The sequence below is a fragment of the Pipistrellus kuhlii genome, unplaced genomic scaffold, assembly GCF_014108245.1.
Source record: "Pipistrellus kuhlii isolate mPipKuh1 unplaced genomic scaffold, mPipKuh1.p scaffold_m20_p_12, whole genome shotgun sequence".
NCBI lineage: Eukaryota > Metazoa > Chordata > Mammalia > Chiroptera > Vespertilionidae > Pipistrellus > Pipistrellus kuhlii.
Window position 1 is genome coordinate 45,954,774 of NW_023425427.1, and position 24,776 is coordinate 45,979,549.

At 42.2% G+C, this 24,776-nt stretch overlaps 1 protein-coding gene across 3 annotated transcripts in view; it reads left to right on the forward strand.

The window, feature by feature from the left end:
• The window catches only part of ADAMTSL1 (ADAMTS like 1), an 849,328-nt gene that overhangs the window by 821,526 nt on the left and 3,026 nt on the right, over positions 1–24,776 (forward strand). For all 3 annotated transcript variants that reach the window (XM_036434138.2, XM_036434136.2, XM_036434139.2), the window contains 5 exons: positions 155–367; positions 2,643–2,823; positions 5,815–6,022; positions 22,670–22,779; positions 23,532–23,752. In XM_036434138.2, coding sequence (XP_036290031.1) covers positions 155–367; positions 2,643–2,823; positions 5,815–6,022; positions 22,670–22,779; positions 23,532–23,752 — 933 coding nt within the window. The remainder of the gene's footprint in view (positions 1–154; positions 368–2,642; positions 2,824–5,814; positions 6,023–22,669; positions 22,780–23,531; positions 23,753–24,776) is intronic.

A 24,776-nucleotide genomic window follows, 5' to 3' on the forward strand; every position in this document is an offset into this window, starting at 1 on the left:
TGCTCGGGAAGGGCAAGCAGAAGAAAAACACTTGCTCGGGAGGATCATGTGGTACCCAGAGCCCCGAGAGCCACTTACACACTAAAACAACTCATCAGGAATGTGCCCTTTTTGGCTTTACCAGTAGCTTACCTCTCCTCTCCTCTCTTTCTAGGCTGCCCCATCCAAGGTCACCCTACCCCCAATATCACCTGGTTCTATGGGGGCCAGTCCGTTGCCACTGTCCCAGGATTGACACATCACATCTTGGCAGCTGGACAGATTCTCCAGGTTGCCAATCTGAACGGCGAATCTCAGGGGGAATTCAGCTGCCTCGCCCAGAACGAGGCAGGTGTGCTTGTGCAGAAGGCCTCTCTCATCATCCAAGGTAAGACCCCTTGGGACTTTGGGTGCTGGACTTATTCCTTGAACAAGTGAGTCCCCCTGGGAATCTAGTTCTGTAGTGAACAACATGACCTGCGGTCTCCAGCGGTCTCTAGAATGTGAAAACTGACGCTGAACCATGTTTCTATCCCATGAGGCCCTTCAGCCGAGCCACCAGGTCCCACAGCAGCAGAACCTGGAAGAATCAGTGCTGCTTTCATAGGTGGGACCAAGGAAACAACCTCTTGTAGCAAAGTCAAATGCATTTCCTTTACGCTGGGCGACTTTGTAAGGAAAACACTCAGTTGGGTGTTAAGTAGCCTGTTAAGAAAAATGCAAATTTGGTCTGTTGGTTTGGTTCCAAAATAAGACAGAATTTGAACCACTTGGCTATTGCCTCCCGCCCTGGAGAGTCAGAGCCGGTGCCAGTACCTGCCCATCACCCTGGAGCCTTCAGCTGTGCCACACACTGAGTGCTCTCCATGTTCCTCTCCCGTGGCCCAGTCAAAGGCCAGACTGAAAAGCCCGTGTGGCTGGCCCACTCAGCTCTCAAGATCACTGGCGGGTCAGAAAGCCCTCAGGCAGGGCCTGCCTGGTATTTGCTGCACCAAGAAAACATAGATAAGCCCAATCCAGCGAGAGAGGAGCCATGACTGGCCTTATTATAGAAACTAACAGAGGCTCATGAGTTTTCCCTGGGCTGGGTGTACCTGTGGTCAGTGTGTGACACTTTCAGGGAAAGCAAAATTCCACTGTGCGCTCTGAATGGAGGATGCTGTGGGAAGGGACAGGCTTGTATGTCAACACAGCCCATAAAAAGGGAGACCTCTGAGCACATCTCCCCTTTTTCCCCTTAAATATCCTCCCCCACCATTTGGCTTTCCGGACAAGAAAGGGAGGATTCCATTTCCTTGCCAGCCAACCATTCTCTGGTGAAAACCGGGCCTGTCTGCAAGATCTGTAACACGCAACTTCGCAAAATAGGCGCTCATGGTTTGCCAGCCCACAGTTATTTCCACAGCTCCCCTCCCAGCGAGTCCCAGACCCCCAACCAGAAAAGGCAGAGAAATTGCCTTTCTCGGTGATGGGGTACATCAGTGACTCACGCAATCGGGGGCTCTCTGGATAGGCCGGTTTTTCGTAGCATCTACAATGTCAAACTTGAATCTGCCTTTTTAAATATTTTCATGAAATACCCCTGATATTTTCATTGCTCTTGTTGAAATATATGGTCACTTTCTTGTGAGCCAGTTGGAAAAAAGAGTGCTTTAAGAAGTACGTTTCAGCCGAAACTGGTTTGGCTCAATGGATAGAGCGTCGGCTTGGGACTGAAGGGTCCCGGGTTCGATTCCGATCAAGGGCATGTACCTTGGTTGCGGGCATATCCCCAGTAGGGGGTGTGCAAGAGGCAGCTGATCGATGACTCTCTCTCATCAATGTTTCTAACTCTCTCTCTCTCTCCCTTCCTCTCTGTACAAAATCAATAAAATACTTTAAAAAAAAAAAGTACGTTTCAGCCAAAACTGGTTTGGCTCAGTGGATAGAGCATCGGCCTGCAGACTGAAAGGTCCCAGGTTCTATTCCGGTCAAGGGCATGTATCTTAGTTGCAGGCACATCCCCAGTAAGATATGTGCAGGAGGCAGCTGATCGATGATTCTCTCTCATCAGTGTTTCTCTCTATCCTTCGTTCTTTCTCTCTATACAAAAATCAATAAAATATATCTTTTTAAAAATAATAATAAGAAGAAGTATGTTTCAGCTGAAACTGGTTTGGCTCAGTGGATAGAGCATTAGCCTGTGGACTGAAGGGTCCCAGGTTCGATTCCGGTCAAGGGCATGTGCCTTGGTTGCGGGCACATCCCCAGTAGGGGGTGTGCAGGAGGCAGCTGATCGATGTCTCTCTCTCATCTATGTTTCTAACTATCTATCCTTCTCCCTTCCTCTCTGTAAAAAAAATAAAAAATAAATAAAATAAAAATATTTTTTAAAGTATGTTTCAAAAGAATAAGAGCTACAGCCGCTGATTAATACTCTCTCTGTGCCAGGCCCCAGGCAAGGATCTTCACCTTCTTTATATCCAGGCCTCATAATAGCTTGACCTATTGTGTTGTTTTCTTGGTGAGCCAACTGAGGGCTCTGGAGGCCACATAACTTGCCTGGATAAACCCAGGGGCAAGGCTCCTTCATAACCACCACATCCCTCCTCCCCCGGAGCCCTGTTCAGAAGACATAGAGAGCATGGGCAGTAATGGCATTTACTTCTCCCCTTCCGTGACAGATTACTGGTGGTCTGTGGACAGACTGGCAACCTGCTCGGCCTCCTGTGGGAACAGGGGTGTTCAGCAGCCCCGCCTGAAGTGTCTCCTGAACAGCACAGAGGTCAACCCCGCTCACTGCGCGGGCAAGGTCCGCCCCGCCGTGCACCCCGTCCCCTGCAACCGGAGAGACTGCCCTTCCCGGTGAGTGTGGCAGAGGCTGCTCAGGCCTCCCCACCCCCCAGTAAGGACCCAACTTTTAGCCACATTGGTGGCCAGCCCTTCCTTGCCTAGCACTGTGCAGGGGGAGACTTCAGTGCAGAGGAGGGCGTGTCCTCCAAGGAGCTGTTCTTTCCTGCAAGCACAGCCTTGTCTGGACTCTGCACTATGCAGACACTACCACACACACACACGCACACACACACACACACACATACTCTCTCTCTCTCTCTCTCTCTCTCTCTCTCTCTCTCTCTCACACACACACACACACACACACACGCACACACCTGTCAGGGTTTTCGGCATTCCAGTGCCTAAAAGGCTCTGTTCAGGGAGCAGGCACATCCCAGGTGCTGGCCGGAGATAGCTCACATCCTGCAGTGAGAAACGGGCAGAAATGTGTTTGCAGCTGAAGTGCTCAGGGATGGGGATCACTGCCTAGGCCTCTGTCCTACCTCGCTTCCCCTTCCTTCGGACTTTAAACACCTATGCTAATCAGCACTTCAGCTTAGCTGACAAATCTGATCCCCTCCTTTTCCACAAACGGTGGCATCCTGCTAGCGTTGAACTACATCTTCATTTCCTTAGTTGCCTCGGTGTTGGACATACTAGTACGTTCTCTGCATCTGGGTCCCTCACGGAGCCCAGACTGACACCCGCAGCCTCTGCTGCTCCCAGCCTCCTCGAGCTTTGAGAAGCTGTGAGTCCCACTGAGCGTGCCCGCCGCAGGCCTCAGTCAGTAGCTGAAGGGATAATGGATGGGCCTAGAGTTGGCACCAGCATGGTGCCCTGAGCCTGGGGGGACTTGGCTGGTCCCTGAAATGCCCCTCCGCGGCCTATCTGCAGGACGTTCGTACACCACTCTAGGCAACCGCCTCGTGTTTTGCCAGCTGAGTCATGAGGAGCAGCTGAAACCAGGAGAGACTCAATGAAATATGAAACACGCTCATTAATATCAGCAGCTTGACTTGCTGACGGGAAGGTTTCCACGGGAATGATTAATGTCCTTTTATACCCTTCCTGAACTGTAATGTAGCCCGTACCTCTCCTCTCTCAGAACCCCTCGCCCCTGCTCCTGAAAAATTGCTGAAATGTATATTTGGAAATAAAAGTTGATTGAAACGCAGGCCTGACATTCACCAGGGATACGAGAGCCTGGAAGACTGCCCTTGCCAAGCTGTGTGAAATGAAGACGCGGTCTCGGACATGCCAGGGGCTCTCTGGTTTGCTGGGGTGACGGTCAGAGTCAATCAGCCTCATTGGCGTCTGTGGATGCAATAATGGCCCCGTCTGCTTGGGTTTCGGGCCCCCAGGAGCTTTCGCACGCCCCGCGCCTGCTTCCTAAGTGCCTCTGCTTCTGTGGGCTGGAACTCTGCACGCAGTCCTCTCTCTCCAGGGCAGATGGAGCAGGGAAGTTCCACCAAACTAAATAAATCACAGATCCAGACGCTGGCGGGATTGGCCTCCTGTCCCTGCTCCTGGCCTCTCCGGAGAGCCAGACGTGGCACCATGCTCTAGGAAGTGGCCACAGGTTCACCTCTGAGTGGCTGTCCCGCCTCAAGCACTTCAGCCTTCCTTGCAGATGCAAAAACAAAAAGGGGGGGGGGGGGAACCTTGGTCATCTCTTTGAATAGCTGTGGGCAGTCCTGTTTTGGTCCAAGCAGGACTAGTTCATTTAGATAAACTTTTTCTCAGGCAATAAAACCAAAGAATGCTTTCTCCCACCGCATCCAGTTCAAGCGAATTGATTGGAAAGCACCATATTTTCTCACTGTTTTCCCCAACCTAATCCCCCTCCCCTCTTCCTCTGTGAGATTTACCCCAGGGTGTAAACATGCAGAGAGCCCCTGCATGTTTGTATATGGACCAAGGACCTCAGCGTTTGCCAGCTGACATCTGGGCTCTTTGAAAATGTTTCAGTGTTGGCCAGTCTCATTTGCAAGGATCCGAACTATAGTTGGAACCAACTGTTCCAAGAACAACTCCTTTCAGCTAAAAGGTGCAAGATCCACGGACCATGACTCGGAAAGGGGACGTAGCTCCAGAGAGCTGAAAGGAGCTTGTGTGTTCCTGGGGGACTGAGCAAAGTCAGAGACAGGTTAAGGCGAGGTAGAAAACACGGTACTAGCAGAAAAAAATGTGGGCTTCAGGAAGACCCAGGGTGCTCCTGGGTCAGGAGGTGACACAGGTCTGGATCGGACTTCCCTAGGAATCATCTCTCCTCTGCTACACACCCCGTGCCTTTAGGAAATACAAGAACCGCAGAGCCATGTGACTACCTCAAGGCTTTCTGCGGGCTCAAGGCTTTGGGGCCAATGCCAAGCCGAAGCAACTGATCTTCAAAATACGCTTTCAGGATGGACCTTTAAAGTCAGTTTCCAAAGGGTATTTGTGTCCTGTGATGGCTCTAACAAATGACCACAAACATGGTAGCTTCCAACAACAGGAATTTATTCTCTCTCGGTTTTGAAGTCCGGAAGTCCAAAATCAAGGTGTCAGCAGGGTTGTACCCCCGCCAAAGCCTTCGGGGAGAATCTGTTCCATGGCCCTTGCAGCTGCTGGTGCCTCTGAGCATCCCTTGGCTTGTGACCACATCACTCCTTCTTCTGCCTCTGTGGTTACACTGTCTCCTCTTTTTGTGTGGAATCTCCTCTCTCTCTCTTGTAAGGATACTTGTGATGACGTGTAAGGCCTAACCAAATAACGTAGGATAATCTCAAAATTCCTGATTATGTCTGCAAAGACCCTCTGTCCAAATAAAGTAACATTCACAGGTTCCAGGGGTTTTCCATAGGTTTCTTTGGGGGGGGGGGGGGCATTTTTAGCCTATCGCTCCAATTACACACAGTAAGAAAGGCTCTGGCCCCAGATGAGCAGCTGTGTTGTGAGAATGTGGGGATGTGTGGGGCTTTTTTCCTGAGAGCACACAGCCTTGTTCCTTTCCCTGAGACTGACACCTCCTCCCCTCCGCAGGTGGATGGTGACCTCCTGGTCCGCCTGTACCCGGAGCTGTGGGGGAGGCATCCAGACCCGCCGGGTGACCTGCCAGAAGCTGAAAGCCTCTGGGATCTCCACTCCCGTGTCCAACGACATGTGCACGCAGCTTGCCAAGAGGCCTGTGGACACCCAGGCCTGTAACCAGCAGCTCTGTGTGGAGTGGGCCTTCTCCAGCTGGGGCCAGGTGAGAGGAATTTACTTGACAGGTAATCTAAAGGTGCTGACCCTGCAACAGTAAGTGGTGCCTCGTATGTGATCTATCCTGGAATATGTTTCATGTGCACTGAGGAAAATGTGCAATCTGCGGTTTGGGGATGAAATGCTCTATAAATGGTTAAGTCAAACTGGCCTAATGCGGCACTTACAGCAGTTGTTTTCATATTAATTTTCTGTCTGGATGACCTGTCCATTGAAGTAGTGTAGTAAAGTCCCCAACTATTATTGTATTACTGTTCATTTCTGCCTTTATGTCCATTAATAATTGCTTTATATCCTTGGGTGCCCTTATTGGGCTGCAGAGGTATTTACTACTTTTACATCCTCTTCTTGGATTAACCCCTATAAAATTACATAATCTCTTTGTTTTGTTTTGTTTTTTACATTCTTTGATTTAAATACTATTTTGTCTGATATGAGTATTGCTACCCCAACTTTCTTTTCATGTCTATCTTTTCCCATGTGTGTCTTTCTAAAATGAGTCTCTTATAGGCAGCATGTGTATTCAGTCATTTTCTTAATCCAACATGTCACCCTGCCTAGTCCATTTACATATAATTATTGATAGGTGTGTCCTTATTGCCATTATGTTGTAGTTCTCTGTGCCTTTATTCTGCTTTTGATTTCTTTGATTTGTTGGTTTTCTTTAGGGTTTGGTTGGATTTCTTTCTCTTAGTTTTGTGTGTGTTTTTTTTATGGTGTTGGTTTATATTTACCATAAGTTTCATATATATTCATCTGTAGCTACAGCAGTCTATTTTAAACTGATAGGCATTGAAGTTCAATTGCATTCTAAAAGCACTATATTTTTACACCCCTTCCATTCTTTATTTTTGACATCATGTTTAAATCTTGTTTTGTGTATCCTGATTATTTATTGTATTTATAGTTAATTTTGCTACTATTAAGTGGTTGATTTACTATAGTTATATATTTGCCTTTATCTGTAAGATTTTTTTTCTTTCCTGTATTATTTCTGGTTATGGCCTTTTATTTCTGCATAAAGAAGATCCTTTAGCATTTCTTAGGAGTTTGGTTTAGTGGTCGTGAAGCCCTTTAATTTTTGCATAAGCAAATTATAGGTGGTAAAATTCTATACTTTCAGTACTTTGAATATTTCCTGCCACTTCCTTCTTGCCTGTAAAATTTTTCCTGTAAAATCAGCTGATAGCCTTATGAGTTTTCCCTTGTGATTTCATTCTTGCTTCCTTTAAGACAGTCTTTATCTTTACTTTTGCCATTTTAATTGCAATATGTCTTTATATTTACTTTTGCCATTTTAATTATAATATGTCTTATGAGTCTCTTTGGGTTCATTCTGTTTGGCAGTCTCTGTGCTTCCTGGACCTGGATGTCTGTTCACTTCCCCAATTTTTTTTTTTTTTTAGAGAGAAAGGGAGAGAGTGAAACTTTGATGTAAGAGAAAAACATCAATTGGTTATCTCCCGTATGCGCCCTTCCCGAGGACTGAACATGCAACCTGGGCATGTGCCCTGGCTGGGAATCAAACCCGCAACCTTTTTGGTGTATGGAATGACATTCCATCAACTGAGCCTCCTGGCTAGGGCTCTTTGAATTTTTTAAGAGGCAAATTACTTCGTTTCACAAGGGAGTTTCTCTGGAGTTTTTCTAGTCCCTTCATTTGGGGCATATTCTTCTGTATTTGTTCATATGGGTTGGATGGAATAGCTCTCTCTTCCAGACTTGAAAAAATGGTCTCTGTGTAGATGTGTGTCAAATAGTTTTGTTGGGCCTTTGTAGTCAGGGCAGGTGCACGTGATGCCTACTGTGCTGCCTGGCCTGAAGGAGTGGGTTCCAGGCAGCCTGGTATGTGTGCTTCCTGTCCCTCTAATCTGGGTGGCTGTGCCCTGTTGTCTTAGTTATCTGCTGTCAGAGCAGGGTCTGTGTGCTCGCCTCTCAATGCCCTCCTAAGCTTCACTCATCCTCTGGGTGGGCAGCCTGTGTGCGTGCACACAGCTGCACTCTGCTATCTGCACTCTCTCCCAGCAGCCCTGCAGGTGGGTACCATGGCATTTTACTAGCTCCACACTCTCTCCAGGAGGGCAGCACCACATGGCACGTAGTAGCACCCCACTATCTCTGCACAGGGTGGCCCTTCTAATGGGGACTGCAGCATTTTTGTCTCGCCTATTGTGTACTCTGTCTAAAAGGGAGAGGATAGACAAGTTATTTGTGTGCATGTACAGCATCACCCTGCCGTACCTGCTGGATCAGTGTCTGGGCGGAGGGGCCTCTTGTATGCATGCTACGGAGCCCTCCTGTTTCTGCTGGATCTATTATAGCTTCAGGAGGAGTGGCTGTGGACACACTGTAGCACCTGCATGGGTGCCCGAGAACCTGGCTAGAGCTCCCGCCCACTATCCACGCGCAGGGGGAAGCAGCAATGGTGCTCAGCCATTCCTCTGGTCCCGAGTTTTTCCCTCAGCTCCGCAGAACGCTCACAGTTCCCCAAACTTCTCTACACAGTCTCTCTCTTGTTTATCGTGCAAAAGCTGTTCAGTTGGCTCAGGGTTGTCTCTTAGGAAGAAGTGCTATAGGTGCAGGTGTGCGTTCGATGTGTTCTTAGGAGGGAGCGAGCTCGGTGTCCACTTAAGTCTCCATCTTCAACCTGGTAGAATGTTGTAGCATGTGTGTACTTTGTTCACAACCGATTTGGAGACCTACTGATAATCAGCTGTGTGGTAACAACTGTGGTTTGTTGGGGGCTGGAGCTACTTGGTAGCCTCATCATTCTATTGATTAGGCATAGTTTCTCAGTGATTGTTATCTGAACATGCCAGTAAGCTTGGCCAACCCAAAACCACCACAAGGCTCTTAATTCTTTGTGTTATTGTCTGAACTCATGTGACTGGATGCTTTGGACCAGTTAGCCACTCAAAACTCGTTGGAACTAGCTAATCCACACATTGCTGCGTTCATATCCCTCCACCCCCACCCCCACATACACACACACCTGGCATGTTCTTTGGAGAACAATCACTTGGAATTTCCTATCTAGTTAATACACTGTGCCATCTCTAATGAAGATCAGATGTTATTTGGGGAAATGTGGCCACAGAATTTACTTGTAACACATAAGTCATTTGTGTCCCAGGTGAGTCCGGGGACAATGTTCATGCTGGCCAGTCAACACATTCCACCAGGTGCTCCTTTTTGGCACCTCTACCAACCCCCACTTACTTCCAGTGACCTAATGTGTGTGCTTCATAATCAAAGAGGCATGAGCTCCCCCTTGCTCCTACGCTTGGGGAATATCATCTTTCTCTTACCTGGAAGAGTCCACTCACTTCTGATAGCTCTCATTCAGCCCAAGGCAGCTCTGCTTTTAGGCTCTCACTTATTGGCAGCTTGTGAAATGACTGTTGGGAACAGATCTGGCTACACATGGGAGAAATTTCTGTATTGTATCATTGAGGTCCATCAAGGGGACATACAGTGCACATTGATCATTCTAATTATTTTTCTTAAAAGGGAGGAAAATGGGTCTTTCCCATCAAATACTCTCACCCCCTTCTCATTTCTTTTAAAACCCTCTAGGCAAATAATGTCTCAGGCTTTAATGAAAATCATCTGTGAATACTGTTAAACTTGCTAATTCTGTTATAGCAGATATGAAGTAAAGCTTTGGATACTGATATTTTTTATTAAAGTACAATGGATATATAACATATTAATCTCAGGTGTACAACAATGATTCCATTTTTGTATACATTGTGAAATGATCACAATAAGCCTAGTTAACATCTGTCACCATACATAACTTTTAAGATCTAAGCAAAGAATATACAATACAGTATTATTAACTACAATCACCAAGCTGTACATGACATCTCCATGACTTTATTTACTTACTGGAAGTGTATAACTTTTGACCCCCTTCACTGATGTTGCCCACCCCCACCTGTGTAAAGCACCAACCTGTTCTTCAAGGTTTTCTGAGATTCCACATATAAGTGAGACCATACAATATTTGTCTTTTCTCATCTGCTTATTTCACGTAGCATAATTCCCTCAAGGTCCATACATGTTGTTGCAAATGGAAAAATGTCTTTTTATTTTATGGCTGAGTAATATTCCTTTTGTGTGTGTGTGTCTCATTTTCTTTATCCATTAATTCACTGATGGATACATAGCTTGTTTCCATGTCTTGGCTATTGTAAAGCTGCAATGAACATGGAGTGGCATATATCTTTTTGAGTTAGTGTTTTCAGATAAATACCCAGAAGTGGAACTGCTGGACCATATAGTTCTATTTTTAATTTTTTCTAGAAACCTTCAAACTGCTCTCTGTAGTGGTGGCACCAATTTACATGCCCACCAAAATTGCATGAGGGGACTAATCTCATCATTTTGATAATAGACATTCCAGCAGGTGTGAGGTGATAGTTCAGTGTGGATTTGATTTGCATTTCCCTGATTATTGGTGATGTCCAGCACCATTTCATGTACCTGATGTCGAGCACCATTTCATGTATTATACTTGTTGGGCACCTATAAGTCCTTTTAAAGAAATACCTATTCATATCCTCTACCCTTTTTTAAATTGATTTTCTTTGGGTTCTTTGCTATTGAGTTGTATGAGATATATATAGATTGATAGATATATAGATATACCCCTTGTCATATATATGATTTGCAAATAATTTTCCCTTATTGATTAGGTTGTATTTTTTAATGGTTTCTTTTGCAGGGTAGAAGCTTTTAAACTTTATGTAATCTCACTTGTTTATTTCCTTCTGCTGCCTTTACTTTGGTGTCAGATGCAAAAAATTATTGCCAAGACTAATCTTTAGGAGATAAGATTTCAGGCCTTACGTTCAAGTCATTTACCCATTTTGAGTTAATTTATGTCTTATGTAAGTTAGTGGTTCAGTTCCATTCCTTTGCATGTGGCTGTCCAGTTTTCCCAGCACCATTTATTGAAGAGACTGTCATTTCCCCATGTATGTTCTTGGCTTCTTTGTTGTAATTAACCATAGTTGTGTGGCTTTACTTCCGGACTCTATTTTGTGTCTGCTTTTATGCCCGCACTAAACTTTGTTGACTACTATAGGTTTGTTGTAATATATTTTGAAATCAAAGAGTGTGATTGCTCTAGCTTTTTTATTTTTTTTCAAGATTGCTTTATTATTTGGGTCTTTTGCAGTTCCATAAAAATTTAGGATTGTTTGTTCTATTTCTTTGAAAAATGACACTGAAATTTTTTTCATTTTTTTAATTAAGGTGACATTGAAATTTTGATAGGGATTGCATTAAATCTATAAATTGCTTTGTAATAATACATTTTAACAATATTCCTAAATACATGAGCATGTAATATCTTTCCATTTATTTTGTTAATGTCTTATAGTTTTCAATGTACACATTTTTTACCCCTTTAAGTTTATGCCTGGGTATTTTAAGTGGTGAGAGTGGGCATCCTTGTTTGATTCCTGGTCTTACAGGAAAAGATTTCAGCTTTTCAATCTTGAGAATGATGTTAGCTGTGGGCTTGTCATATATGGCCGTTATTATGTTAAATTTTGACATACTTTTTCTTCATCTATTTTATCCTTCATTTTATTAATGTGATTATCACATTGATAGATATTTGGATGTTAAACCATCCTTGCATCCCTGAAATAATTCCCACTTGGTACGATGTATGATCCTTTTAATGTATTATTGAAGATTATTTGCCTGTGAAATTGTATTTTCTTATGGTGTCTTTTTCTGATTTTGGAATCAGGGTAATACTGGTCTGGCAAAATGAGTTTGGAAGCATTTGAGAAGGATTGGTATCTTTTAAAATATTTGGTGGTTGAATTCCCCAGTAAAACCATCTGGTCCTATACTTTTGTATTACTGATTCAATATCCTTAATAGTAATCAGTCTATTCTAATTTTCTATACATGATTCAATCTTCATAGGTTGATGCTTCTAGGATTTTATCCATTTCTTCTAGGTTGGCTCATTTGTTGGCATATAAGTGTACATAGTTTCTTGTGATTGTATTTCTTTGGTATCAGTTGTAGCATATCTTCTTTCATTTGATTTTGAGTTTTGGGTGAGTCTAGCTAAAGGTTGTCAATTTTCTCTTTTCAAAGAACTAGTTCTTAGTTTTATTAACCTTTTCTATTGTCTTTTTAGCCTCTTTCATACATTTCTGCTCTAATCTTTATTTCCTTCCTTATACTAATTTTGAGCTTCATTTGTTCTTTTTATAAAATAGTTCATTAGGAAATAAAGTTAGTTTGCTTGATATTTTTCTTGTTTTTTTAATATATTTTTATTGATTTCAGAGGAAGGGAGAGATAGAAACATCAATGATGAGATGTTTGGCTGCCTTCTGCAACCGGGCATATCTTCTGACTGGGAACGAACCATGACCTCCTGGGTTCATGGGTCGACATGCAATCACTGAGCCACACCAGATGGCTCAGGTTTCTTTTTTCTTTTTAACCATAATCCCTACTTTATTCAGATGTCCTTAGTTTATCTTTAGTGTTAAGAATATTACAGATATCTCCCATTGCCCACTTCCACCCCAGGACTTCACCACTCTATTGTCTGTGTCTATGGACAATGTATATGCAAATAAGTTCTTTGGTTACTCTCTTCCCACCCACTCCCTTGAGATCTGACAGTCTATTCCATGTATCTGGTTCTATTTTATTTATCTGTTCCCACATATAAGTGAGGTCATGTGCTATTTATCTTTCTCTGACTGGCTTATTTTGCTTTGTATAATATTCTCCAAAGATCCTTTTTATGGCTGCATAATAAGTATTTCATTGTGTAAATGTACATCTTTTTTATGCACTCATCTGATGGGCACTCGGGCTGTTTCTAGATTTTAGCTATTGTAAATACTTCTCCATATATTCTTTCTGGTTTGTATTTTAGGATACATAGGAGTGGGATCACTGGCTCAAATGGCAGTTCCATTTTTCATTTTTTGAGGAAACTCCACACTGTTTTCCATAGTGGCTATACATTCTCACCAGCAGTGTACTAGGGTTCCTTTTTTCCACATCTTCACCAGAACTGTTGTTTGTTGATTTATTGTCATTCTCTTAGGTAGCTCATTGTCATTTTAATTTGCATCTCTCTGATGATTAGTGATGTTGAGCATTTTTTCAAAGGTCTTTTGGCCATCTGTTTGGAAAAAAGTGTCTATTCAGGTCCTCTACCCATTTTTTTCCTGTGACCTTTCCTCTTAGAATTTCTTTTATTATATCCCATAAGTTTTATTATATATATTTTCCATTGGTTATTCAATAGCATGTAATTTAATCTCCACATATTTGTGAATTTTCCAGTTTTCTTCTTGTAATTCATTTCTAGTTTCATACCATTGTGGTCAGAAAAAATGATTGATATGATTTCAGTCTTTTTAAATTTAGTAAGACGTTTTGTGGCCTCACATATAATTTATCCTGAAGAATGTTCCACGTGAACTTGAGAAGTGTAGACTGTTTTGTATATATTTTGTTAAGTCCAGCTGGTCTGATGTATTACTTAAGACCAATCTATTCTAATTAATTTTCTGTCTCATCTACTCATTGATGTAAGTAGCGTATTAAATTTCCCTAGGGTTATTATAATGTTCTTTTCTCCCATTGGGTCTTTTAATATTTGCAATATTTACATATTGTAATGATTAAAGGGGTCAATATAACATTCATAATGTCCTTCTTAATCAGTTAGTACAGTCTGTGTTTTAAAGTCTATTTTATCTGATAAAGGTGTAGAAACTCTTACTTTCTGTTGGTGCTATTTAAATAGAATACCTTTTCCCATCCTTTCAGTGTATGTCCTTACATCTGAAATGAGTTTCCTATAGGCACCATAGCCATCCCACCACTCTGTCTTTTGAGTGAAGAATTTGCCATTTTATTCATTGTTTTCTGGTTGTTTTGTAGTTCCTCTCCTTTCTTCCCTTGCTCTATTCTCTTGTGGTCTGGTGACTTTATTTAGTGGTATGCTTAAGATTCCTTTCTCTTTATAGTTTGTGTAACTATTATAGGTATTTGATTTATAGTTACCATGCGACTTACATATAATAACACATTTAGAACAGTCTATTTTAAAGTTGATAAGTTAGAATTTGGAATGCAATCAACATTTGTACTCTTCCCACACATTTTTAACATATTTTTATCTTATGAATCCTTTATTTTAGTTCTATTTACTACTTTTAATCTGTGACATTTATACTTTCATATGTTTTCTTACTACTAATTAGCACCGTTTCCTTTCACCTTAAAAAAGTCCCTTTAACATTTCTTATAAGGCTGATTTAATAATGGTAAACTCCTTTAAATTTTGCTTGTGTGGAAAATATTCTTCTTTGATCCTGAATGCTAATGTTCTTGGGGTGGGGCAATGTTATCCCTTAGACATAAGCTGCTTTTAAATTTTTGACTGTGTCTTTAACTTTTGACATTTAATTAAAATGTAAATTAGTATGGTTTCACCTTCCTTGGAATTCCCTGGGCTTCCTAGGTCTAGATATCTGTTTCTTTCCCCAGGTTAGGGAAGTTTTCAACCTCTTTCTCTCTTTTTCTGTGATATTTGGTCTGCTTGATGTTGTCTCATAAGTCTCCTCAAGTATCTTCACTTGCTTTGATTCTTATATTGGCTGCCCTGTCTTTGGGGGTCACTGAACCCCAAACCCTGCTAGGGTATTTTTCAGTACAAGTTCTATTACTTATATTTAGTACTTTCTTATATTTTCTCTTTATTGACATTCTCACTGTGTTCATCTGCTGAATTTCCAGGAGCTCTCAGGTGATTCTACTGGTCCAAGGATATTTTAAATAGCAGCAAGGCTTGAGGCATTACAGGGAATTGCTTGATCTCACAATCCTGTTGATAATTTTCTATCAGTGGTATTGTTGGGATGTGCTACAAACTATAGATGCCCCTCAGTCTTCTGCATTCTATTCCTGTGAGAATAAAAACAGTAATAGTTTCTGATGAGAAAGTCCTTTTAGAATAATGTCATGTAAATATCTACTCCTTCATTTGCCTACCTCTTTGAAAAACAAGCTTAATTTATTCTAAATAGAACTAAAACTACTTGCGCAGCTCAAACAATCTGTCTTCATGTAGTAATTCAACTTTCTTCTTTTAACCCAACATACATTTATGAGGCAACTATCTTGGGCGGGGAAAAGGAATGAAGACAAAAGCAGCCCCGGAATGTTTGCAGAATTCAGTGAGAGGTAGAAATGTGGCTGAAAAACAGGTGCAAGATCATGAAGAGTCTGCTGTGCTATACTGTCCAAGGAGTTTGGACTTTTTTGTTAATGCCATTTGGTTAGGGGCGAGGTATGGGGGCACCTAGGAAGATTTTTAAATAAGAATGCCATGAACAGAGTTATACTTTGAAAAGATTATTCTGTGGCAAGAGAGAAATCTATGTGAGAAATTTTCTGATCAGAATGAAGGCATTGGCCAATGGAAATGGAGAAGAGATTGTATGGAAGTGTAATTCACATGGCCTCAACGACCTCTTAGTCATTCAATCCATAAACCTGAGAGTCATCTTAGCTTCCTCCTTGTTTCTCTGATATCTAAGAATACAGGCGGGGAAAAACGGTAATTTGGAGTGACAAAAAAATTGTTTTGGGTATGTTTACTAAGCAGTTGGCTATATAGAGCCTGGACTTAAAGCCATGCTAAACTCTGTCAACTTGAAAGTCGTCAATAGACAACTGATATCTAGGAGTTCAGGATAGGATAACCCAAGGGAAAACAGATGACAAAAAAGCACAGAATGGAACCCTAGGGGACACTAATGAAGCTGCAGGATAAAGAGGGGGAGGAAGGAAGATAACCTAATGATTAGGGGAAAACTTAGAAAGCATATGTTCACAAAGGAGTTGTTTCCAGAAACAACAAAGAAAATAATGTATCGGTCAGTACCAAGTGGAACATGATGGACAGGCAATTTTAGTGTGGCAACTGGCACTAAAGTCAATGCAGTGGAAAAAATAGGAGTGGGATCATATCACTCCTTCATGAATTCCCAATTGTGGTCAAAGGATATCAGCAAAATACCTCAATAGCAGACTAAGAAGCTCTAACTGCTCAGCATTTCCCCATGGAAACACCAAAACAACCAGAAACTGGATGAACTACCCCAGTGGTCAGCAAACTCATTAGTCAACAGAGCCAGATATCAACAATACAATGATTGAAATTTCTTTTGAGAGCCCTATTTTTAAACTTCTTCTAACGCCACTTCTTCAAAATAGACTTGCCCAGGCCATGGTATTTTGTGGTAGAGCCACACTCAAGGGGCCAAAGAGCTACATGTGGCTCGCAAGCTGCAGTTTGCCGACCACAGAACTACCCTAATAGGATCTCTGAAAAACAAAGTTTACAGCAAACGCCCAATAAAAAATACCCACCTTCAAAACAGTGGTAACTACTATTTTATTTTCACTCATCCTTTTCCAAGTCTGCATTTCACAGACTTGGTCTAGAGGCAGCAGCAGCCCATTCCCCTCCTTTAATCTGGGAGCAGAGAAGATCCTATTTGCAATATGCTAACCTGTCAGGTGGCTATCTGAAGGACTGGTCTCTGTTTCATCTAACTCAGATCTCAAGTGGCAACCACTACTTGTGAAAGCTTCAGGGGGACTACCAACCTGTAGGCACCTAGGGCAAAAGATTACAGATGGACACATACAATAGACATTAGAAAAACTGGAATGAGACTCTGACAAATAAGTCATTCAAAAGTTTCCATGTATACAGGGGAGTTGAGAAAGCCACATGCAGGCCTAGGTAAGACATGTGCTCATAAAAGACCAGAAGCTTTCACCTAGCACTGATCCCTAGGCTCAGAGAACATCCAGCTAATCAGTAAAGAGTGTGCAAAGACGGAGAGATGGCCGTGTCCTCAAAACCCAATTTCCAAAATCATAAGCCATACAAAGAAACAGGAAAATATGGTCCATTCAAGGAATAAAATGAAGTGGCAGAAACCATCCCTGAAGAAGCAATGCATCAGATATATTAGACAAAAAGCTTAAAACAACTGTCCTCAATACACTCAAGGAGCTCAAGAAAGACACAGATTTTAAAAACTGAAGGAAATCAGAAAAACGATATGAGAACATTCCAATGGTATTTTTCAGAAAACCAGAACAAACATTCCTAAAATTTATATGGAATAACAAATTTCCCCAAATAGCCAAAGCAATGTAAGAAAGGACAAAAAAGCTGGTGGCATCACATTCCCTAATTTCAAACTATACTCTATTAATCAAAGCAGTATGGTGCTACATAAAAACAGACATCAATGGAACATAATAAAAGCCCAGAAATTAACCACAATTATATAGTCCATCTATGACTTTGGAAGGGATATACAATGGGAAAATGAGAGCCTCTTCAATAAATGGTGTTGGGAAAACTGGACAGATACAAGCAAACTCGGGGTGGATTGAGACTTCTATATAAAGCCTGATATGATAGGCAGTAAACCCTGTGACTTTGGTCTTAGCAATACTTTTTTAATATATATTATTGATTTTTTACAGAGAGGAAGAGAGAGGGATAGAGAGCTAGAAACATCGATGAGCTCTCTTGAATCATTGATCAGCTGCCTCTTGCACACACCCCTACTGGGGATGTGCCTGCAACCAAGGTACATGCCCTTGACCGGAATCAAACCTGGGACCTTTCAGTCTGCAGGCCGACACTCTATCCACTGAGCCAAACTGGTTTCGGCAACAATATTTTTTTATATATCTTCTCAGGTAAGGACAACAAAAGAAAAAACAACTAATGGGTGTAAATCAAACTGAAAAGACAACCTACAGATTGGGAGAAGATATTTGCCAATGATATATCCCATAAGATTAATAGCAAAAATAATTCACACAATTCAACAACAGAACAAACTGATTTTAAAATGGGCAGAGCACCTGACATTTCTCCAAAGAACATATACAGATGTCCAAAAAACATGAAAAGAAATGCAAATCAAAATCACATTGAGAACCTCACACCTGTAAGAATGACTCCTACCAAAAAGTCAGCAAACAACATGTGTTGCTGAGGATGTGAAAAAGAGGGAACCCTTTTTTTGCATAGCTAGTGGGACTATAAATTGATACAGCCATTATGGAAAACAGTAAAAATAGAATGACCTTAGTACTCAGCAATTCCACTTCAGGGAATTTTTTTTTCTGGGGGGGGGGGGGGGGGGGAGAGTGAAAACACTCAAAAACAAATATGCACTCCTATGTTCATTGCAGCATTATTTACAATAACAAAGATGTAGAATAAACAGATGAATGAATAAACAGATGAATGAATAAAGATTATATACAGAGTGGCCAGATTATTATGATCTCTGAACACATAATCTGGCCATTCAGTGTGTGTGTGTGTAAAAGAGGCCTGGTGCATAAATTTGTGCATGGGTGGGGTCCGGCCAGCCTGGCCAAGGGGAGAGAACATGGGCAGTTGGCCAGTCTGCCTGCTGGTTGAACTCCTGGTCAAGGGGACAACTTGCATATTAGCCTTTTATTAAATAGGATATACACTGAGTAGCCAGTTTATGCATTTAGATCATAATAATCTGGCCATGTGTGTGTGTGTGTGTGTGTGTGTGTGTATATCTCAGTCATAAAAAATGGAATCTTGCCATTTAAAACCTGGATGGACCTAAAAGGTGTTATGCTAAGTTAATAACTTTGTATGGTGGTAGATAGTTACTAGACTTATTCTAGTGATAACATTGTAAGGACTATAAATGTTGAATCACTATGTTGTAGACTTGAAACTAATAATATTGTATGTCAACTATAACTTGAAAAATTATAATAGCAAAGACAGAAATTTTGGATCTGAAAAATACAATATCTGTATTGAAATTTTTCAACAGCAGGTTTAAGTAGGCAGAAGAAACAATTAGCAAATCTGAAAAAAAGGATTATTAAAATTATCAAGTCTAAGGAGCCAAATGAAAAAATGGTACCAACACACACACTGTGCAAGTCCCAGAAGGGTTCAATGTCTGCTACTTCCATTTAATATATAATAGATCAGCGTTTTTCAACCGCTGTTCCGCGGCACACTAGATGTTGCCTGGTGTGCCGTAGGTGCAGACAAGACAAGAATTTTATAATTTTTCACTATTTTGTTTACTTAATATTTCATAATAAAGTAATTATAAAATACTTTCTTTGTGTTTATTTGATTCCTATTCAAGAGAATTACTTTATATATAGTCAATATAGGCACAGAGTTAAATTTTTTAACATTTTCTAATGGTGGTGTGCCTCGTGATTTTTTTCATGAAACAAGTGTGCCTTTGTCCAAAAAAGGTTGAAAAACACTGTAATAGATAGTATTAGGCCAGAAAAAGAAAAGTCAACCCATCCAAGATAGATAGGAAGAAATAAAATTATTTTTGTTCATAGATGACATGATCTCATTTATAAAAGAAAAAAATTTTAGAGCTAATAAAATCAGCTCTATTTATACATAAGCAATAAGAAAATTTAAATAATTCAATTTATAATAGCACCAGAAATAACAAATACTTAGGAATAAACTTAACCAAAGGAGGCAAAGACATCTTGTGTTCATAGATTGGAAAACAAGATTTAAATACTGCTCAAATTGATTTATAGATTTAATTCAATTCCTATCAAAATCCTAATGACTTGATTTGTAGAAAAAGAAAAAATCCTATAATTCATGTGGAATCTCAAATGGCCAGAACAAGTTGAAGATTTCACAATTCCTGATTTCAAAACTTACTACACTAAGATTCAGTAATCAACACAGTATAGTGCTGACATACAAACTCAGACATATAGACCAACAGAATGGAATAAAATAGAAAACCCAGAAATAAACTCTAGCACATATGGTCAAATGAAGTGTGTCAAGATCATTCAATGGGGAAAGGACAGTCTTTGCGACAAATGGTGCTAGGAAAATTGTATAGCTACATGCAAGAAAATAAAGTTGGATCCCTACCTTACACCATACACAAAAATTAACACAAAATTAATCTAAGAGTTAAAAGTATAAAACCCTTTAAAGAAAAAAGGGAAGGGAGACAATAATAATGCTTTGGCAATGATTTCTTGTATATAACACTAAAAGCAAAGGCAACAAAAGAAAGCTTTTCTTCATTAAAGGACACTATCAACAGAGTAAAAAGGCAACAAACAGAATGGGAGGAATTTCAATTGACCCTTGAAAAACATCAGGGTTAGGGATGCCCACTCCCACACAGTCAAAAATCTGTTTATAACTTTTGACTTCCCAAAAAATTAAGTTACCCCTCAGTATCCACAGGTATTTGTTCCAGGACCGCCCCAACCCTGCAGATACCAAAATCTACAGATCTTCAGGTTCTCTACATAAAATGGCATCATAGATCAATGCATACAGTTGGCCCTCCACACCCAAGAACTCTCAACCATGGATGAAAAACAGTATAGTATTTACTGAAAAAAATCCACATATAAATGAACCAACACAATTCAAACTTGTGTTGTTCCAGGGTCAACTATATTTGTAAATCATAAATTTGATAAAGGATTAATATCCTGAATATATAGAAGATACCGATAAGTCAACAACAAAACACAAAGCCTTGAATAGATATTTCTCTAAAGAGTATGTATAAATGGCCAATACACAAATGAAAAGATATTGAACATCAATAGTATTTAAAGGAATGCAAATCAAAATTACAATGAGATACCACTTATCCATCAGGATTGTTATTTTTTAAAAAAAAAAAAAAAAAGGAAAATAACAAATGTTAACCAAAATATGGAGAAACTGAAACCCTTAAGCACTGTTGATAAGAATATGAAATGGCATAATTGTTGTGGAAAATAGTATGGAGGTTCCTCAAAAAAGTAAACATAGAATTACCTTATGATCCAGCAATTCCACTTCTAGCTATATTCTCAGAAGAACTGAAAGCAGGAATTTGAACAAATATTTGTACACTAATATTCATGATAGCATTATTTACAGTAGCCATAAAAATAAAGAGCTCATATTTTCATTAGTAGGATAAAGGGAAGGATAAATAAAATGTGACTGATACTTACAAAATAGAAGGACAAACAAAATGTAGCATATACTTACAGTGGCATGTTATACAGCCTTAAAAAAAAAATCTATGTTAAAACATGGATGAACCTTGAAAACATTTAAGTTAAAGAAGCCAGACACAAAAGAACATACACTGCATGATTTCACTTAAATGGAGTACCTGGAGTAAAGTCATAGAAATAGGAAGTAGAACAATGGATACCACAGCCGGGGAGTTCAGGAGATGGAAAAAGTTCTAAAGATGAATAATGTTAATGGTGTACAACAACATGAATGTACTAATGCTATTGAATTATGTAAAAAAAAAAATCATAAATTTTAACAAATTAGGTATATATTTTATCACATTTTTTAAAACTCCCAGTTGTTGGTGACAAGGGGCATTTTTACATTTTCCCTAACCCTCCTGTGTCTTTGTGAACAACAGACCCTTCAGAGCCCATCTCTTCCTGCTCTCTGAGTTCGCACCTTCTACCATCACTTGGTCCGACAAACAAATGAGATTTGATTGACAAGACTCTGGTATACTCAGCTATGGCAGAAGGAGCAGTAACTGATTTGGGACACAGTTGCCTGACCTAACAGACTATCTTTACCTTGAATCCTTTCCTTCGGTGGTTTTAAACTTCTGGAATCCTTTGAGCATCTGATAAAAGTGAAAGCCTCTTGCTAGAAAAATGTCAATAAACACAAGATTTCTGCTTATAATTTTAAAGGTTAACAGCTCTCCCGGGGTCCCTTAGGAAGTCCAAAGACCCCCCTGCCCCAAGTTAAGGACTTTGGTTCTAAAGTGACCTCTAAGGGATGTCTGGCCTCTTACCCAAATAGCAGATGTCACCTAAGGCCTGCTGCCTTTGTTCTTTACAGACACCATTGTTATGGGCATTTCCTGTGCCAGACTCTGGCTCGGCTAACTCTAAGAAAAGCTTACCAATCTCCATGAGCACAGAGCAAGAGAATATAAGCAGGGACTCGTTGTACATACCTAAGTCTGCTTTTGTTCAGCCATCCTGGGTTTAACCTGGAGAAAATGAAGCCAAAGGAAGAAAAGAACTCATAGACTTGGTTACCTGGGTGAATTTAGCAAGAAAACAATATATCAAATAATTCTCAGGAGTAAAGATGGGACTGAGGGGCTTTTCTTAATGTCTTCACCTCTAAAATCGCAGAAACAGGATGTAGAGAAATAAAGGTTACCAACCCATTCCTGGACTGTTATGCCAAGCAATCTTTCACCTGTTTAATCTGGGAGAGGTTGACATTCTCTGGTTGGCTCTACAACTGCCATTAGCCATTTGCTAGCAGGATGCTCACAGACCACAGGAAAGCTAATGCTTCCACTGTGGCACAGAGGAAACATGCCATGGACACCTGCTAGTTGCCCCAAAGAGGGGCAAGATGAATGATCTGACCCTGCACACGTGTCCCATGCGGCCCGAATACTGCAGCCTCCCCTGGCTTGCCTAACGTTACATGTGTATGTCACCTTTCTCTGCTTGCCAGTGCAACGGGCCTTGCATCGGGCCTCACCTAGCTGTGCAGCACAGACAAGTCTTCTGCCAGACACTGGACGGCGTCACCTTACCGTCAGAGCAGTGCAGTGCCCTCCCGAGGTAAGAGAAAACCATGGGCCTCCTTTCCCCAGCCCCCGTGTCATAGCACAGAAAGTTGGTGGTGAATGAATGGTTCTCCTCCAGTCTCCCACGTTCCCAGGGGTCACATGCCCTGTCCTTTCACCTCAGTTCTCCCCAGGCCACTGGCCTCTCCCGAGGTAGAAGGCTCTGTGGTGGCCTTGTGTTTACTCAAAGGGCCAGGCTGGGCTCTCCTTTCTTGGAGATGAAGATGTGTAGGTTCCTCTGAGGAAAGCCTCATACAAGAGACCTGACTAGCCACAGGGTGGACAGGAGGTGAAGTCCACAAAGTGGCCACCAGATCTTCAGGGCTCTAGCAGCCCCCTCACACTTGCTGGCCTCCTACTAGAAGTTATGCTGACATGAGGACCTTTGTCCTGGAGTCTCTACCTGTCATCCCTATCTAGCCCCCATTTCCTGTCATACCTCCTTGGGGTGATGGCTCTGCTTCTGCAAACCTGCACCTTGGGTTGAGCCCATTCTCAGGTCCTGCCCTGAGGCAGGCGTTGGAGAGATGAGCAGACAGAGTCCCGGTTAGAGGAGGTGGCCTACTGAGACGTGAGAGCCTTTCAGTAACAGAGCAGAGATCGGAGCCCAGATCTGGTAGCACTGGAAGCTCTTCATTGCCCAACATCCTTGGGTTTGCAGTGTTATTTTCACATCTGTCCCCACCCCGCCTCCAGCTCCAGCCCCCCACAGAGGCAGAGTCTTACCCTGCCCCCCTCCTCCTGCAGGCCTGTGAGCACCCAGAACTGCTGGTCAGAAGCCTGCAGCGTACACTGGAGGGTCAGCCTGTGGACCCTGTGCACAGCCACCTGCGGCAACTACGGCTTCCAGTCCCGGCGCGTGGAGTGTGTGCATGCCCACACCAACAAGGCGGTGCCGGAGCACCTGTGCTCCTGGGGGCCCCGGCCCGCCAACTGGCAGCGCTGCAATATCACCCCGTGTGAAAACAGTAAGTTCCAATCCCAAAGAGCCTTCTGCAAATCCCCCCCAGGACACCCAGTGCAGAGGGCAGTCTCTGGGCCCAAGCCTGAACACAGGGCACTGGATCCGGCTTCCCAAGGACTGTGAGCTGGGGCTAGAGTTAGGTATTTTCAGAAGGGAGCATGGGTGTGTGCCCGAATGTGTATACACATATTCAAGCCACAGAAGATGGCTGAGTGCCCTAAGAGAGCCAAGTGCCGGATGAAATCAGCCTCCAGCTCACCTGCATTCCTTTGGCAGGTGAACAGGGGACAACCGAACAGTGCCCTTGGGGGAGGGCTACTAAGGAGAAAGCACTGTGCACACCAACGCAGCATGCAGAGTGTCTCTGCTCAGCAGGCTTGGTGCCCATCACAGCTCTGCTTCTCACAGAACAAGGCTCTGCTGACCGCCTCCCTCCTCCCCTGCCCCAGAGCACCGACCACACTGAGCCCTGCCCAGGGAGCTGACACACACTCACTCCCTCCTTCTGCAGATCTGGTCCTCCTCTGCCTTTGTAGCCCCGTTGGGTGGGGATCTGTTTTTTATTCCTCTGGTCGGCAAACTGTAACTCGAGAGCCACATGCGGCTCTTTGGCCCCTTGAGTGTGGCTCTTCCACAAAATACCATGGCCTGGGCAAGTCTACTTTGAAGTGGCGTTAGAAATTTAAAAAATGTGGCTCTCAAAAGAAATTTCAATCGTTGTACTGTTGATATTTGGCTCTGGTGACTAACAAGTTTGCTGACCACTGCTCTAGACCCAAAACAAATTGGAGGTGCTTCCCCACAGGGAAGATGACAAAGCGTGAGGCACAGACTAGGAAACTTACCTGGTGCAGTGCCGCTTCCTCCCAGCAGGGCCTCCCTGAGCATCCGATTCCTTCCAGGTAAGGGGACCTGGAAGCAAACAGTCCCCTTACCTCAGGCCTGGTGGCTTTCTCTACACTGGGGAGGGGTGGCGTGTGTCCTCCTGGGTGGGGCTGACGCATCTTGGTGGTAGGAGCTCACCACAC